This window comes from Chrysochloris asiatica, unplaced genomic scaffold (assembly GCF_000296735.1).
Source record: "Chrysochloris asiatica unplaced genomic scaffold, ChrAsi1.0 scaffold00045, whole genome shotgun sequence".
NCBI classification, from domain to species: domain Eukaryota; kingdom Metazoa; phylum Chordata; class Mammalia; order Afrosoricida; family Chrysochloridae; genus Chrysochloris; species Chrysochloris asiatica.
Window position 1 is genome coordinate 9,621,926 of NW_006408563.1, and position 17,534 is coordinate 9,639,459.

At 43.1% G+C, this 17,534-nt stretch overlaps 1 protein-coding gene across 1 annotated transcript in view; it reads left to right on the plus strand.

Moving 5' to 3' along the window:
• Positions 1-17,534, plus strand: part of ALS2CR12 (amyotrophic lateral sclerosis 2 (juvenile) chromosome region, candidate 12) — a 31,963-nt gene that overhangs the window by 3,006 nt on the left and 11,423 nt on the right. Inside the window, exons 3-9 of the mRNA XM_006862033.1 lie at positions 2,842-2,890; positions 3,837-3,970; positions 8,157-8,250; positions 10,167-10,228; positions 11,081-11,178; positions 12,460-12,512; positions 14,938-15,037. Of these exons, the coding sequence (XP_006862095.1) occupies positions 2,842-2,890; positions 3,837-3,970; positions 8,157-8,250; positions 10,167-10,228; positions 11,081-11,178; positions 12,460-12,512; positions 14,938-15,037 (590 nt within the window). The remainder of the gene's footprint in view (positions 1-2,841; positions 2,891-3,836; positions 3,971-8,156; positions 8,251-10,166; positions 10,229-11,080; positions 11,179-12,459; positions 12,513-14,937; positions 15,038-17,534) is intronic.

A 17,534-nucleotide genomic window follows, 5' to 3' on the forward strand; every position in this document is an offset into this window, starting at 1 on the left:
AGTCCCTAGGCCTATCGGCCACTGCTGCTCTGTCTCTCTACACCATCACCTCTGCCACCATCTCTGTTGTACCGTTTTTCTGATTAGGATCTCTCGCTTCTCTCATGTTCTTCCCTCTTGATGGTCCTAGGATCCTCTGTTCCTGAAATGACAGATTAGCTGTTTAGTTACACCTCTTCTACATTTACAGTTGTGACATCACCATTAGACCTAATAACGATTACTCACAATTGAATCATAAAAATTTCTCCTTCATCACCAGACCCATCTGGACAAAAAGAAAACTATTCAGTAGGGTTTCTGTCTTACTACCCTCATTCTGACACTAAGCACCCTCATGAAAGCTTGTAAGCCTTTATAGACCCCCAATTTTGGTAGCTGAAGTCTAAGTTGTCCGTCCTTATCAACCCAGCGTTCTGAGGAGGCATGCTTGATCCTTGATAAGAAAAATCCTACCCCATTCAGTTGGAATTTTGGGCAGTTTCATAAGCAAAGGTTAGTTAGTTGATCAGTTTATAGCAATTTATGCTTGCTCTCTGTATCATATTTCTTTATCTTCATCTGGTCAAATTATGGTCAGCAAAGCCATCAAGCTAGGTCAAATGGGTACTATTGAAAGTTTGGGAGTTCTCTCATGCCTCCTTCCTCTTCATACCAGCTGGATACTTAACTCTTAACTCTAGTCCCCAATGGCTAGGTCAGTGTCCTTGGGCTCAGGAGTTCACATGTCTCACTGAACTTAAAGCCAGGCAGCCCATCTCTCATCTCAAAGTCATTGGGCATCTATGGAATATGGTCGATCTCTTTGCTGCATTTCCCCCACTTCCACTCACAAGTTGACCAGAGTAGTCACCAGTGAGCCTACAAGACTGTTCATACGTTCTCTTTGAGTTTCAGTCTTAGAAAGAGGTTTACCCTGATGGGCTGACTTTTCTTGCCTTGATGACTCCAAGGCAAACATCTTGCTTGATATTGTCACAGCCAATCTGCTATCTTTCTCCCTCCACCCACCCATTGATCTTTCTTTCAAGAAGTATCTTGTATTCCTCTAGCCATTCTGGGTTGATCTGCTTGTCTTTTCAATTGGGACTATTCTACCTCTGAAGGTGCTGGAGGAGGGAGGGGCTCAGGCTTCCAGCTAAGGTCCCATATTCCACAAAGGCCTGTTTCCCCAGGCACATTCTTGTTTATTTTTAGATAACTCAATCAATTATAGGATGAAGAGGGGCTTACAAACTTACTGTAATCATACTTTCCAGTATTTATTTCGATTCCACTTAAACATCTATATTACACTAGTAGCAGTGGAATCCGATATCCACAGAACAGTCAAGTACTTTAACATTATTTCCCCTCCTTTACCCATTCAGACTATGTCTCATCCCTATATCATAGTCTTGTTTTTCCAAGGCTGTTCTTACCTAACAATCTACCTCTGCCCCATTTACCCTGTTTATACCTTCCAAAGTCTTTCCCTATCATTTCCCTATTCTCCTCCCCCTTCTTATGCATTGCCCCCCCTCACCTATTTACTGCCCTCCCCATCACCCAAGTTATCATATGTCTATCCCCTAACCTGTGAGTTACTGTCCACTTCCTCTCACCTCTGGCAAACCTCAAAGAATTATTCTGAGTGTGGAAATCTTTTCTTAAGCTATTACAATAATGGTTTTACATAGTATTTGTTCTTTGGTGCCTGACTAATTTCACTCAGCATAATGCCCTCAAACTTCATCCATGTTATGCAGTGGTTTGCAACTTCTTCGTTCTTCTCAAAGTAGCATAGTATTCCATTGTTTGTAGATACCAGAGTTTACTGATCCATTCTTATGTTGATGTACACTTAGGTTGTCTGTACAAGCAACTTTCAAAGTCATTGCAAATAAGCCCTCATCTAGGTTGCTCCATAGGTGTTTCCTGCCTTCAGGGCCCAGTGCCTGGAGCATGTCATGGACAGAACCTCAGGGAGCCTCACTGTGCTGCTCACCTTTTGCCAATGACTTTCTTGTATCCAAGGTCTTCTATAGGTTGTGTCTCTGTATGTGTGTACGTGTGTGTGTGTTTCACTCAAAATTCAAATGTTTACCCATATTTTGCAAGCTTAAAAGTATGACTTTGCTTTAGGCCTTTGCATGAATCTTTGTATTCCACTTATTTAGAAAATATTTACTGAGCACCTGTTATTTGCTAAGGAGACTCTGGGTGGGTGCAAATGGCTAACACACTCTACTGCTAATGGAAGATTGGATATTCAAGTCCAACCAGAGGTACCTCAGAAAAAATAACTGGGAATGTAGTTCTGAAAAATTCATCACTGGAAACCCTATAGATCACTCTGACACATATGGGGTTTCCATGAGTCAGAAATGACCTGATGGCTACTAGCAATGGTGATAGTTATTCATTTTACATTTAACATATATGAAGATTTGAATGAAAAGCAATTTGAAATTAAATGTTTCCATGTCTTAATGGAAGCTATGTCATTGTCCAGAATATTTGTTTATGTTCATTCTTCAATAAAAGGAGGTACAATATGGTTCCCTGAACTGTGTGTGTGTGTGTTGTGTATGTGTGTGTGTGTGTGTGCGCACACACGCATGTATGACTGGCTCACACTCTCCCCAAACTAAAGTGTGCCCCCATCATCCTAAGTAAGACAACTTTAGTCTCCTGAGCCAGGAACTTCTCACAAGGACTTGAGCCAGCAGATTCTCCAGCCACCCAGAGAAGGAAGAGTGGCTGGAGCTGAGAGCAGAAGGCAAGATCAGGGTGTAGCTACTCAACTCTGACTTTTTCTTTGTTTTCTGTTTGCTTTCTGAGCAAACCTTCCCCTTGCAGAGTGGAAATGCATTTTGGAAAACAAGAAGAGAGCATGAAATTACCTTATGTGAGTAAATAGGGGACTAGGGTAATGGGATTAGCCTTTATTGAGTACCTACAATGTGCAGGGAGTCCTGGTGTGGCACTGTGGGTTAATGTGCCAGACTGCACAGCTGTTTAAACTACAAGGTCGGTGGTTCAAGCTCACCAGTCGCTCCTTGGAAACCTTATACAGGGTCACTATGGGTTGGTACTGACTTGACTGCACTTAACAACAACAATGTGCAGGCATGGGCCTTTACCCTTGGAATGTTCACAATGACCCTATGGGAGGGGCTCCTATTATTGCCTATTATATATGGCTGGTATATGACAGAGCCACAACTGGAACTCAGGTTGACCCCAGAGGTAGCATCTGTTTACTTCTCAGTTCCATTTTGTGTCAGGTAAGGAGGCTGTCCCAGGGAAACCAGGTAGTTAGTGACAGTGAATCCAGTCCAAGGTACAGTCGTGTTTCCATGAAGCAAGCTTTCTGATGTTCTTGGGGACCACAGGGAGAGGAACCTTTGTCCTATGAGGGTACTGAGGCACAAAGATGTGGATTCACTATTGGCAGATGGCAGAGGCAGAATTCAAACTCAGGGTTGTCTGATTCCCACACCTGTGTGTTTTCTATGATGTCCAACAGCCTTCTGGCTTCTGGTCATGATGAACTCCAAGAAGGTGCAGGGGTCGGGGGCAGGGTGCAGAGTGGGGTGTTAAAAATTCCTTTTTACACATTTAGAGCTTGAAGGCCCGTGGGACAATTGAGTGGGACATCAGAAGCCAGCTAGAGGCTAGTATTAGATCACAGGAGAACCACGTGTGAAGATATAGGATGAGCAGTAATTGTGGGATGCATGGAAGGGGTGTGGGCCCTAGAGGCTCAGCTCATGCTCTATCAAATGTGAGGAGAGCAATGGTACAATGCACTCTAAGTCTGTGTTACCATCTTACATTTCACCTGTGTCTAGGAAGTGATAAACGTGTCTCCTGGCTACCGCCTCATTCGGAATAGGGAACAGATTTCTGTCACCTTGGGGGATGAGATGTTCGACAGAAAAAAGCAAACAGAATCAGAGATCATGGACAAAATAGAAATTTCCAGGTAATATCTTTGAACCAACCTCCAGCTCCTAAAAGCTATCACTACCTGGCTTAGTATAGCCTTTGGGACAAACCCCTGACATCTATGCCAACGTCACAGGGTCCCGCTCTGAAGTCACTGTGCAAGCTCACGTTATACGTCACCTTGTCTCTTGATGCCAGCTCCCATCCACGTCCACCTCTCGCTGTTCCAGTCCCTTTAGTCAGTGGGTCCAAGAGGCAAATGAAGATCAAATCAGGCAACTGACCCAGAAAATGATGGATGTGGTATTGTTCACACTAATGGAGAACAATTTTTCCTGGGGCTAAGAAACAGATAAAATATTCATTTGTCGTTGTTATTAAGTGCCGCTGAGTCCGTTCCAACTCATAGTGACCCTAGCTTCAGAATGTCTTGGCATAGACAAGTGAATGGGTTTGAACTTCCAAACTGGTGGTTCAAAGTCCAGTGCTGATCCTACTGCACCACACAGTTTGGAGTATGTGAATCAGGTGTAAGGTCTGGGTTTCTGTGAATCCCAAGTATGTACGTCTTTTTACATTATAACCAAAGATACTTCTCAGTTGATGCAGTGTGGAGGGTTCCAGCCTGAATCCTTCTGGGTTGAACACCCTGCCATGCAAGCTCCACCAAACTCTCTAAACCACCACCATCATATGAAATCAGTCAGCACAGCCTTTCCATTCCATCGACAAACTCCCTCAGTCAAATCTCCCAGTCCTTCTTTCCTGTCTTCACTCAGGCATCTAATACTCTTACCTGCACTACTGCAATGACTGCCCACCTGGTGTCTCTTCCTCCTAGCTTTTGCTTGCTATGAGAGTTCTCTTTTTCAAGAGAGAAACTTTAAAAACCACCACGAACATCAGAAAACACAAACACCACTTACTATTTATTATCCGTTAGTGTATGGAGACTCTAGAAACTGCAACAGGTCATGTGCACGGCTGCTAACTGGATGGTTGGAGATTCCGATCTACCCCGACTCCCTGGGAAGAAACGCTTGGCAGTCTGTTGTTATTAGGTACCATTTAGTCGGTTCTGACTCATAGTGACCCGACGCACAACAGAATGAAACAGTGCACGATGCTAGGCCATGCTCACAACTGTTGTATTTGAGCCCATTGTGGTTGCTCCCTCTTTTTCACTGACCCTCCACTTTACCAAGTATGATGTCCTTCTCCAGGGACTGATCCCTCCTGACAGCATATCCATCGAACAAGAGACAAAGTCTTGCTATCCTAACGTCTAAGGAATATTCTGGTTGTACTTCCTCCAACACAACTTCTTGGATTATTTGCTCAGCATACAGACTGGATAAGTATGGTGAAAGAATACAACCATGGCACATACATTTCTTGATTTTAAGCCATTCAGTATCCCTTTGTTCTGTTAGAACAACTGCCTCTTGGTCTGTGTGCAGGTTCCTCGTGTACATGAAGTGTTCTGGAATACCTATTCTTCACAGTGTTATCCGTAGTTTGTTATGATCCACACATTTGAATGCCTTTGCATAGTCAATAAAGCACAAGTAAACATCTGATATTCTGTGCTTTTAGCCAAGATTTATCTGACATTAACAATGATATCCCTTGCTCTATGTTTTCTTCTGAATCCAGCCTGAATTTCTGGAAGCTCCCTATTCATGTACTATAGCTGTTTATAAATTATCTTTAGCAGAATTTTTCTTACATGTGATATTAATGATATTGTTCAATGATTTCTGCATTCCACTGGGTCACCTTTCTTTGGAATGGGCAGAAATATCAGTTGATTGATTAAGTGTCTTCATATTCCTTGGCATAGACAAATGAGTGCCTCAAGTGCTGCATCAGTTTGTTGAATCATTTCCATTTGGAGTCCATCAATTCTTAGAGTCTTATTTTTCACCAATGCATTCAATGCAGCTTGGATTTCTTCCATCAGTATCATTGGATCTTGATCATATGCTGCCTTTTGAAATGGTTGAACATTGACTAATTCTTTTTGGTACAATGACTCCTTCCATCTCCTTCTGATTCGTCCTGCATCATTCAGTATATTGCCCATGTTGTTGTTGCTAAGTGCCGTGGAGTCAATTCCTACTCACAGTAACCCTGTATAGTGTTTCCAAGGAGCAGTTGGTGGGTTTGAACCAAAAACCTTGAGGTTAGCAGGTCAATGCTTATCCTATAGCACCACACCAGGGCTCCATTTTGCCCATAGAATCCTTCAGTATTGAAAGTAAAATCTTGAATTATTAATTCAGTTCTTTCAGCTTGAGAAATGCTGAGCATATTCTTCCCTTTTGATTTTGTAAACTCCAGGTCTTTGCATATTTCATTATAATACTTTATTTTGTCTTCTCGAGCTGCCCTTTGAAATTTTCTGTTCAAGTTCTTTTACTTCATCATTTCTTCCCATTGCTTTAGCTTCTCTACACTCAAAGACAAATTTCAGAGTCTTTTTTAACATCCATTTTTGTCTTTTTTTTCTTTCTTATATTTTTAATGATCTTTTGCTTTCTTCATGTATGATGTTCTCAGTGCCATTCCATAACTCTCTGGTCTTCCATCATTAATGTCTAATGCATAAATCTATCCTTGAGATAGTCTTTGTACATTTCACATTCCAATTATTAATGGATGTTTGTAGCTGTTTCTCCTCATTTTGAGTTGTGTCCCATCAATAAATGAAGGTCCCAAAAACTTTTCTCCAGTGGCATCATTAGATCAACTCTAAGGAGGCAGTTGTATTTTGAGCGTCTTCCAGCCTGAGAGGTTCATTTTCCAGCACCACACCTGACAGTGTCCCACTTCTATTCATAAGGTTTTCAGTAGCTTATCATTCATAGAAGTCATCCACCTCTCCTTCTTTCTGTCTGGAAGCTCCGCTGAAACCTGTCCACCATGGGTGAAACTGCTGATATTTAAAATACAGGTGGCATAACTTCCAGAATCACAGCAACTCACAAACTGACAGACAAGGGGTGACTTAGTAGTCTACTTCTGAAAAACCAGCCACTGACAACCCAATGGAGCAGTTTTACTCTGGCATACATGGAATTGCCATGGGTTGGAATTGTCTCAATGGCAACTGGTTTGCTTTGGGTTTGGTTTTGTAGTATATAGAAAGGATACAACCTGTTAGCAACCTGTTGCTTATCTCTGTGAAGGGATGCAGACTCAGGATTAGGCTGAAGGGCCCACAAAACCATTGGTGAGTGAAGCCAAACCACTGGGACACCCTGGTCTGCCTTGACTCAGACAAAGCAGATCTGAGCTCCTCCTTACTAGTCAGTGGAGCCTTCAGCCAGTTTTCTTTCCCCTGACTGCCCACAACACTGCAGCAAGACAATGGGTTGTTGCCCACATACAAGGCAGTGCCTCAACTATTTCTTGTTTTTCTAAGAAGGTTGTCACCATTTGTGGAAAAATAACACAAAAGATGCTTGTGAGTATTGTTGACATTGAAGATAACTACCAAAAGACAGACAGGAGTTCCCTGATATTCCATTTACTTGTACCTTGTCACCCTCTTCTCCTATATCCTGTCTCTTATTTTCTCACCTCACATTCTCTCTCTGCCAGTTAGATATGGTGAATGATTGGCTAAAGAGTTCAAAGTCTCATGAGTTGAGGCCCTCCTCTTAGCTACACTGCACAGAAGCATTGCCTGCCACCCTGTCTACTCTGGCACAATCAAACAGAGATGAGTAATGAGTAATCTATAAACATCATGGAGTTCCCAAACTTAGAAACATATAGACACCATTGTCTATTTTTAAAGCTACTCTCTTATATTCCTTCTTACTCCCAAATCTGGTCCATTCCTTGTCTATGATTTACTGTCACCATTAATATTTCCCCAACTTCTCTTTCCCAATCCCCCAAGCTTCATTTCAAATACTATTGGCATATCAAGGCCGAACTCTAATAAACTCCTTGCTATTTATTTCCCTGCTATTCAAGAGACTGCCAACCCATCCCACTCACTCTGGATAGCTTTTGTCCAGAAAGGCAGTCTGAAGCTCAAGTGCCCTACTGTTAATTCCTTCCCTGGACCATCACTCTGCCTCTTCACCCCAATGCCCATGATGATGTGGTGTGTGTGCTTTCACCAGGCCAGAGCCATTGTTCCCAGGGCCCTGGCTTCATGGGATGGTTAGGCTCTGTGAATGAGAAGAAGCTCTGTGCTTGCTCCACAGGACTAATATAATTTCGGACCTAGAAGAGCAGATCTCAGAGCTGACAGCGATAATAGAGCAGATGAACAGAGACCACCAGTCTGCCCAAAGATTGGTGAGTGACCCTTGAGTTAGTCAGAATCTTATGGGTCAGGAAAAATTAAATTTTCAGATCAATCACCTGCTATATGCCAGGCAAGATGCCAAGCATTTTACTTATGTAGCCACATTGTCCAGGTGACAGAAAACTGAAGATAGGACCATGGCTACCCAATAGTATTTCTTTGACTCCATCTCCATTGCAAGAGCTTAAGCTTCTCTTCAAATTCTAATTCAATTATTTCTGGAAGTTGTCCCGTGTGTTCAGTGACACTGTCCTCCCTATATGAGGAGCACCTGTCATCTCCCATCTAGCCTGTTGGAACCTTGGTGGTGAGTTAAGTTTCAGAGGTGGTTGAGCCTCTCACTAACGGTACCAACACAATCAATCCTTCCAGCGTTGCTCGGAAAGTGCCAGGAGCCTCCAGTGCCTACTTCCCGACGCTGTTGAAGCTGCAATAATGATACCTCCGAACCTGCAGATGGCAATTTTCATTCTCTGTGTTTCTTGAGGGTTTTAGTGGCATGCCTCCTTTACATTTCACCACCTGTCTTATCACAGGGCCTTCCTGCCTATCTCAGGCAGGATTGGCCAGTTGCCTGGACTGGAACAACAGACCAAAGCTGTGCTGAAAACCTCCTCTGACCACAAGCTGGTCTGTTGTTACCGAAACCTGCTTCAAGGTCTACTTCCCAGCTTTTAGACAGATATCTGACAGACCTAGCTCCCACCCTCTTATATGCCCCAGACATGTCTCAGTTCTATAGTGACCCAGCTTGTGACTCAAGCTGAGACCTCTTCCACTACTGATTCATTATCCTATTTATATTAAAACTTTGCAAAGTTTATGGCCTCTGTCCTTTAGACAGAAACTGAGGACCAGGGAAATTAAATAACTTCTCATCAGTGATAGACCATTGGGTAAGACACACTTGCCCCACTAAGCCCAAGCTATGCTGAAGACATATTTGAAGACTATTTTCATGGAGGGACCCCTACAGTGTGAGCCTTAAAATTCTCCTACTTGTGAACACACCATTTTGTAGTACTAGCGTAGTGGTTATGAATCGGGTTGTGAACCTTAAGGTCAGCGGTTCGAAACTACCAGCTGCTCCGCGGAAGAAAGATCAGGCTTTCTACTCCTGTAAAGATTTACACCCTCGGAAACCCTGTACAGGGTCACTATGGGTCAGAACCAACTCGACAGCACTTAACAACAACAACAGCAACAACAACCCTGTGGAAAGGAGGAGTGCTAGGTGGCTGTCCTTCCAGAGTTGCTGGGGCTGACCAGAGGGTTGTGGCAGGTACAACCCTGACTCCTCATGGTAGGTAGGATTCCTTTCCAGCACAAGGGAAGAGGCACTAGGACAAGGCTTGAACCCTTGCATTAGCTGACTGTGACCACATACTGGTTTTAAAATGTCCATTCTTCATGGGACAGTAGCTAGATGTTTCTGATATGTTAGGATGGAGGTTTACCAGAGAGTGAGCAATTTCTGCTTGCTAGAACATGATCATTCTGTCAACAGGGACTTATTTATTAACAATGGATTTTAAGTTCAGTGAAGGAAAAGTCTGAGTCTTAGGCCTGTTTGGCTTTTTCAGGCAGTCCTTTTCCCAATAAATAATTGTTCAATTTAATTATGTATCCAAGAATCTAAAGGTCACGGTCTTATGAAGAGATTACAATCTAGCCAAGCCCAGACCTACCCACAAACCCAGCTAGTGAAAAAGATGGTTTCTGTGCACCAACATTATGAACATAGGACAAAGCAATATAATGGGCCCTCTGGGCACTGCAGAACACAAATGGTAGCAGTGTGGGGAGTGGGCTGGACTCCATGAGTGAAGAGGCAGAAGATACCAAAGGTGCAGGTTGGGGCAGAGGTCCTTACTCCTGGGTTATTAATGTGGGGCCTCATCTCCAGCTCTCCAGTGAAATGGAAATCCGGTGTGCTGAGATGCAGCAGAACTTTGACAACAAGAACAGGTATGCTTTCTGGCACAAGCCCTTTGTGTTGAAGGTCCTAGGCTCCTGCATCCTTTGCAGGAATATAGTTCATTGGAATCCAGACAGCGCTAACTGGGACTGGAGTAGTGAGGGCTGGGGACATAAGGCTTGTGTCTTTGGAGTGCTGGATGGCTTGATTTGAGGCCACCAACAGGTAGCACAAAGTGATTGTTTCTTGATATTTTCTCATCAATTATTTTATTTCATTCTAATCTCTTTCTTTGTTGTCGTTGTTGGTAGCTGAGAAGGGTCAATTTTGTTTGTTGCCTATGAGCTGTGTTAAACAGCTGTTGTTCTCAGTTGCCCCTCTGCTCCCCAGTTCCTTTCTCCTCCTCTCACCTGTGCACTCCCTTCTGTGAGGTAAGCCCTGGGCTACAAGGGAGGATGTTTTGAGAGGTGTGGCAGCCAGAACAGTAAAGGTAAACTGTGTTTTATCTGTGGGTAAAGAAAATACCAACTTTCCCTTCCACACTTGCTGCGCACCAGTGCAAGTTCAGAAACTTGACTTGAATAAGCTAGTTTAAACACTGGACTTGAATACCCTAGTATCTGCCTTCTGGAATACAGGGTGCAGATACCTTGGACTCATCCTTGGGGCTGAGATTGCCCACAGATTCCCCTGCTCTTTATAAGCAACCATGTAGCCTGTTGGGAAGGGAGAGTTACTTGTAAAATAGAGATCTCCTCTCAGCGTCTCTGGAGGGATAAAGGAGAATGTTTCGATAGCGAAGCCTCAAAGCTGCCCACCAACTTCCTGTGTTAGGGAGGAGGGGTTGAGAGGGAGTCAGTGAACTTTTACTCATGATTTTGGTCTTCTCTGGGCTTCCACAGGGAGCTCAAAGAGGCTCATGCCACAGAAATCAGTGAGTTAGAGCAAAACTACAAAGCAGCTTTGAAGGCAGAGAGGTTGGCTGCCCAGGAGAAGCTGGGTACGTCTCAGGGGGTTGGGACCATAACTGGGGGTGGGGGTGGGGGTGGGGTGTTTGAGAGGCTGCCCCTGAGTGCTTCTAGAGAGAGCACCAGTGTTTCAGTGTTTCCTCTGGAAGCTTAGGGGAAGGGAGTGGCTGAGAATGAAACTGTAAGAAGAGAAAACCTCTCTAGTAATGCTCTTCCTAAACCTGGAAGATGGGCAAGTTTGTCCCAAGTCTTGGGATCTGAGCAAGTACTTTCATCTCCTTGAGTGTCAGTTTCTCTATCTGGGCATGGAGGACAGTAACACCTACTCTTATTGGAGTAATAAGAATGTGAAATCATTTTTAAGGATATATTTTAAAGGTCCACAAATTTAAGGTAATGCTATTACAATCCTGGAGTCCTGGTGTGGTGTTGTGAGTTAGTGCCCCAGACTGCAAAGCCATTTGAACTGCAAGGTCAGCAGTTTAAGCTCACCAGCTGCTCCTCTGAAACCCTATACAGGGTTGCTATGGGTCAGAATCAACTCAACAGCACTTAACAACAACAACATTACAATTCAGGAGTCCTGATGTGGCCCTCTGGCTTAATGCGCAGGACTGCTCAAGGTCAGTTTGAACCACAAGGTTGGTGGTTCAAACTCACCAGCCACTCCTTGGAAACCCTACACAGAGTCTCTGTGAGTCAGAACTGACTCAAAGACACTTAACAACAACAACATTCCAATTCAACAAGTATCCTCTCCTGTAAAGTGATGGTATATCATTAAATTCCACTATGGTCGTATATCCCAGTATTTGTGCTTCCCCTGGGAAGGGCAGAATGCGTACCCTGCAAAATTGCCACCACAGTGAGAAGGAGAGATTCTACAACATCCCTTTATTTCGTCGTCTACTTTTTAAAGAAATCATCTTATTTTTACTTTGCGGATTTTCCACTTTTCTAAAGAGAACATTCATTGTTTTCATAATCAATGTAAACTAGAAAATGTTATTTTAAAAAGAGATGCAGATGTAAGCAGCAAGGGTTGAGCCCTGAGGGATTGTTCTCAAACTTGGTGGGTCTCAGAATAGCTGGGAAGTAGATTAGCCAGCAGATGCTGAGGTTTCCCCTGAGATTCTGATTCTGTGTGTTTGGGGGCAGGGCCTGTACATTAGCATTTCTAATAAGCTTCTTGGTCCATTTCTGAGGCACAGCAAGGTTTCATGAGCTAGGAGATGAGTTTGAGGTGGGGGAAGTGTGCAAGGGAATTTATACTTGGGGAATACTGATGGCTCTGTTGTTTTCCTTTTGCCCAGAGGAAATGGGAAAAGAATACAAATATTTGAAGAATATGTTTCACATGTATCAGGTGAGATACAGTGCTCCCTGGTGAACTATAAAGGTAAAAAACACAAGCCTCAATCCTGGCTGATGACATTGGAATCCATCTAGCCACATGCACCCACAAGAAGCGTGAACCTCGGACTGTGGTGGTTTATGTGTGCAAGTCAGTCACCCAGACCCTGAGGAGACCTACTGAAAAATACCCCTGTGAAACAATAATACCTGTTCATGTTCCTTTGTTATTTTTATGGAAATTCAAACACCAACAATAACAACAGCAAAAAATTATTCACCCAAAGACAACCAACCATTGTTAATATTTATACTTTCTTTAAAGTATTGTTGTTGTTATGTGCTGTGGAGTCGGTTCTGTCCCATAGCGACCCTGTACAGGGTTTCCGATGCTGTAAATCTTTATGGGAGCAGAAAGCCTCCTCTTTTTCCCTGCAGAACAGTTGGTAGTTTCAACGGCTGACCTTGCGGTTCACAGCCTGATTCGTAACCACTACGCTACCAGAGCTCCTTATAGCTGAAATCATACTGGATATATTCTAAGTGCATTCTTATATTCTTTTTTCATCTGGCATATGAGAACCCCCACTTTTTGTTAATCACTAGATACTATTCCTTCCTTTTATATTGTGGTAAATATATACATATATACATACAAATACATTGTTATTGTTGTTGTTAAGTGCCCTTGAGTTGCTTCTAACCCATAACTTCCCTGTATTGGGTTTCCAAGGAGCAGCTGATGGATTTGAACTGCCAACTTTGTGGTTTAAACTGATCTTGTGGTCCATTCAGCTCATTATCCTGAAGCACCACACCAGGACTCTCTTATATATAACTCCCATTTCTCCCACCCTCCAGAATTTGGTAACCACTGTAGTGGTTACTAATTGGGCCGTGAACCTCAAGGTCAGCAGTTCAAAACTACCAGCTGTTCCATGAAAGAAAGATGAGGCTTTCTGCTCCCGTAAAGATTTACAGCCTTGGAAACCCTTTACAGGGTCACTATGAGTCGGAACCGACTCCACAGCACATCACCACCACCAATAAAGTTTGGTTCTCCTTCTTACTCATTAGATATTATACTAATGGAAGGGTCTTCAAGTACTTAACCACCACTCTACTGCTTCACATTAGAGATGTTTCCAGTTGTTTGCTATAATCAATAATATTGCTTTGAACATCTTTGAATATATAACTTTTGATTCTAGAAGTAGAGTGCTGGACCAAAAGGAAGGAAAATTCGTTTGCCTCTCCAACCACCTCAGAGCATATAATCCATTCATTTAATCATATCTAAATTGATGGGGGCTCAGGGAAACAGAGTTAGGGCATGATTTCTTACTAGGGGCACTTAGAGTGGGCAAGGATCAAGTTCCCTTCCACTTAATTATTAAGTAGGGTGGCCAACTCATCCTGGTTTGTCTAGGACTTGCCTGGTTATAAAGTTCAGCATCTCAGGAATCCCCTCAGTCCGAGGCAAGCAGGACCAGTTAGTAACCTTATGGAAGGAGGAAGCAAGCATGAAATGTTGTTCATCATCAGATTCAGTTTTGAGCTTTGCATCTATTTTTCAAGATGCACCTTTATGCTATCAAGGAAAACATCTAAGAGAAGTGTCAGGCTTATGACCAGGTAAGCTGCCGCAGTTTTTCCTGGGTATGCTCTATGCTTGCGTCAATCTGTAACTCTATAAAGAGTTTGATTTCAGTGGCAAAGGGGCAATGAGCTTCCCATCAGTCCTAAGATTATGAAAAAGAAAGTCCATGTAAATGGACAAACAATTACAAGTTCATCTTGAGTGAACACTTTTGCTAAACTGAAAAGGAAGAGAGGTCAGGGCCCTTGGACTTTACTGATAGTGCCCAAGTCCTGAGTGTCCCACCTTCCTGGGGTCTTGTGCTTATGAAGTCTGGACCAACCAACAAAACTGGCATTGGGTTAGGTTGATTTAACCTCAAAGGAAATTAAATGTGCTGAGAAATGGACACTCTGAAAAAAATCCCATTGTTTCCTAAATATTCAAATAAGTAACTAGGTGAATTTGTCTCTCCATGAGTTTTGATGAGCAATTCAGTTGAGGCAGAGCTGACATGTGGTTCTTCATCACAGAGAACCCTACCTGTCTTCAAAAGAAGTCCAGTTCCAGTCAGACAAATTCCACACATGGTTTGCCTTTGACTGCTAGGGTTCCACAAAACCTCAGGTGAGAAAAGCTGAACATTCTTCCCATCACTAATGGAAGTCAACACATAGGAGCTTTGCAGAGAGGGTCCCAGTGAAGGAAACTGGGAATGATACAAAGCTGTGTCTTCAGTGAGTATGCAGTACAGGCAGAAACCTCCCCTTGTGTACAATTACAGCCTCTCCAAGAACCATTAATTAGGGGGTTTTTTTTGTTTTTTAACTTCTTCATAGTATTCTTTATGCCTCCACAGGACAGCATCTATGATGAAATGGAAGATAGGTGGTCAAAGCGGAAGGCAGAATGGGAGAAGGATGAGAGGTTGGAGCGGGAAAAGATCCTGCTACAGCAAAGTAAGTATAATAGCTTCTGGCTTTTGTTGATAGGTGCATCAAAACCTGCCGCTATGTTTGGCCACAACTTGAGGAAAATGGCCTGGGACTTTCTGAGGGCCGTGGGGCAATAAGGTTTTCTCCTGGATGGAAGATGACTGGAATTTTTCAAGAAAGCAAAGTGACAACAAGGGTGAGGTCGTTTATGGAGTTCAGTTAACTGTGGGTCTAAGCCTGCACCTTCTCAAACTCACTGGTTCCAAGTTGTCTCTCATGGGCTGAAACAAGTGTGGGGACATTGGTAGGCATGCAGACTTGCTATCTAGATACAGATGACTCTAAAGTTCTAAAATAGGAGTTTCTGAATTAGAATGTTAAATACTGACTTCTTGGGAGATTACAATCCATTATGTTGAGAGACTCTATACCACCACATCACTCCAAAAGGAGCCATGTTTGATATATATTTTAATATTTCTAACACAACATAAAGGAGCTCTGGTAGCGTAGTGGTTACGAATCGGGCTGCTAACCTCAAGGTCAGCAATTCGAAACTACCAGCTGTTACGTGGGAGAAAGATGAGGCGTTCTGCTCCCATAAAGATTTACAGCCTCAGAAACCCTGTGCAGGGTCGCTATGAGTCAGAACCGACTCCACGGCACATAACAACAACAACAACACAACATAGAGTTTAAGTAATACAAAGTGTTTTATATGTATACCTTCCACACCCACTGAGCTTCGTAAATGGAAAAAGGAGAGAGGTCTAGCTAGAAATTCTGCTTCCTGGCCTAGAAGACTAGTTAAAATAGGATAATTACAAACCTATTCCTTATCCTGCTCCACCCATATTAGAGATTTTGTTGTTGTTGTTGTTAAGTACCATTAAGTTGGTTCCAACTCATAGTGACCCTATATAGGGTTTCCAAGGGGTAGCTGGTGAGCTTGAACAGCCGACCTTGCAGTTCAAACTGACCTTGCAGTTCAACTCATAGTTGGTTTTAATAAATTGCTCATTTGAATGTGAATCTTCAAGGCCATTCACATCGTTATAGGGACGCTGACACGTCTGATGGTAGCAATAACAACCTTGGATATAAACTTGGGGAATGGAATGTAGAAGCTACTCAGATCTGGTTTTCCCTAGGATCCCAGTGACCCGATGACACAGGTCACCCCCAGACTTCCAGCTATTCATAATACACTCATCACATATTCTCAAAGCCTAAGTCTAACTGTTACAATCCGTTTTGAAAGACCAGAGTTTAACTGCTCATAAAGTAGCTCAGTCCATTCTTAGGGTATCAGCTCGACTTTCCCTAGCCATTTTTAGAACAACATCCCTGAAGAAGAGATTCATGGTTGCCCCCCCCCCCACTCCTCCTTCCTCCTGCTTAGTACATGGGCTCTGCTAGCAGGTTTCTCTGTCTACCCACCCCCCAAAGCAAAACAAAACAGTTTAATCCCTGTGCTAAGTATAGAATGAATTTTATTGCCATAAAAGTTATGTTAACTAAGAACTTTATTTTAAAATAAGAATGTCCTAGTAGCATACTGATTAACAAGATGGCGGATCCGGTAGAAGCGCAGTGAGGAGCTCCGTCAGCAACAACACAGAATATCGGACAAAGCAGGCTCAGGGGATGGTGCTAAAACTCTGAACCACATATAAAGGAATATTTAGAAGCTTGGAAGGCTTCCAGCTAGGGGAATTTGTAGCAGAATCAAGAAAACCATTGCTTTCTAATTCAAGACACTCACCTGCTCCCAGAGCTGCCATTTTGGGAGAGACCAAGTGGGAAAAGGATCAGAACAGCCACAAAAGCCTGACAGAACCATGGAGATACAGGTGTGAACATTATTTATTATCTGTCCATTGGTCTCTCGCTATCTGCGCACCTCCATTCTGGTGACTAGAAGGAATGCCTGAGCGAATGGATATCCTACTTCCTCCCCTGGAGGGTTCTACTATGTATGCTCACAGATCACCTCAAAATTTAAAGTGACAGTTTCCACTTAAAACCAAACGGCCACCGCTCGTCTGTCAGTTTGTCTTACTGTGGTGGCTTGTGAGTTGCTGTGAATCTGAAAGATATGCCACCAGTATTTTAAATAACCAGCAGGCTCACCCATGGTGGACAGGTTTCAGTTGAGCTTCCAGACAAAGACAGACTAGGAAGAAAGAGTGATGAACTACTTCCAAATATTTAGCCACCGAGAACCTTATGAATAGCAGAGAAACACTGTCAGACAGATATAGTGCCAGGAAATGAGCCCCTCAGGTTGCAAGGTACTCAAAATGCAACTGGGGAAGAGATGCCTTCTCAAAGTAGAGTTGACCGTGATGACACGAACGGAGTAAAGCTCATGGGAGAAAAGCCTACTGCACCTTCATTTGCTGATGGGGCACAACTCAAAATTAAAAGAAACAGCTGTAAACATCCATTGAAAGTTAGAACATGGAATGTACAAAGACTTAATCTGGGAAAATTGGAAGTTGTCAAAAATGAAATGGAA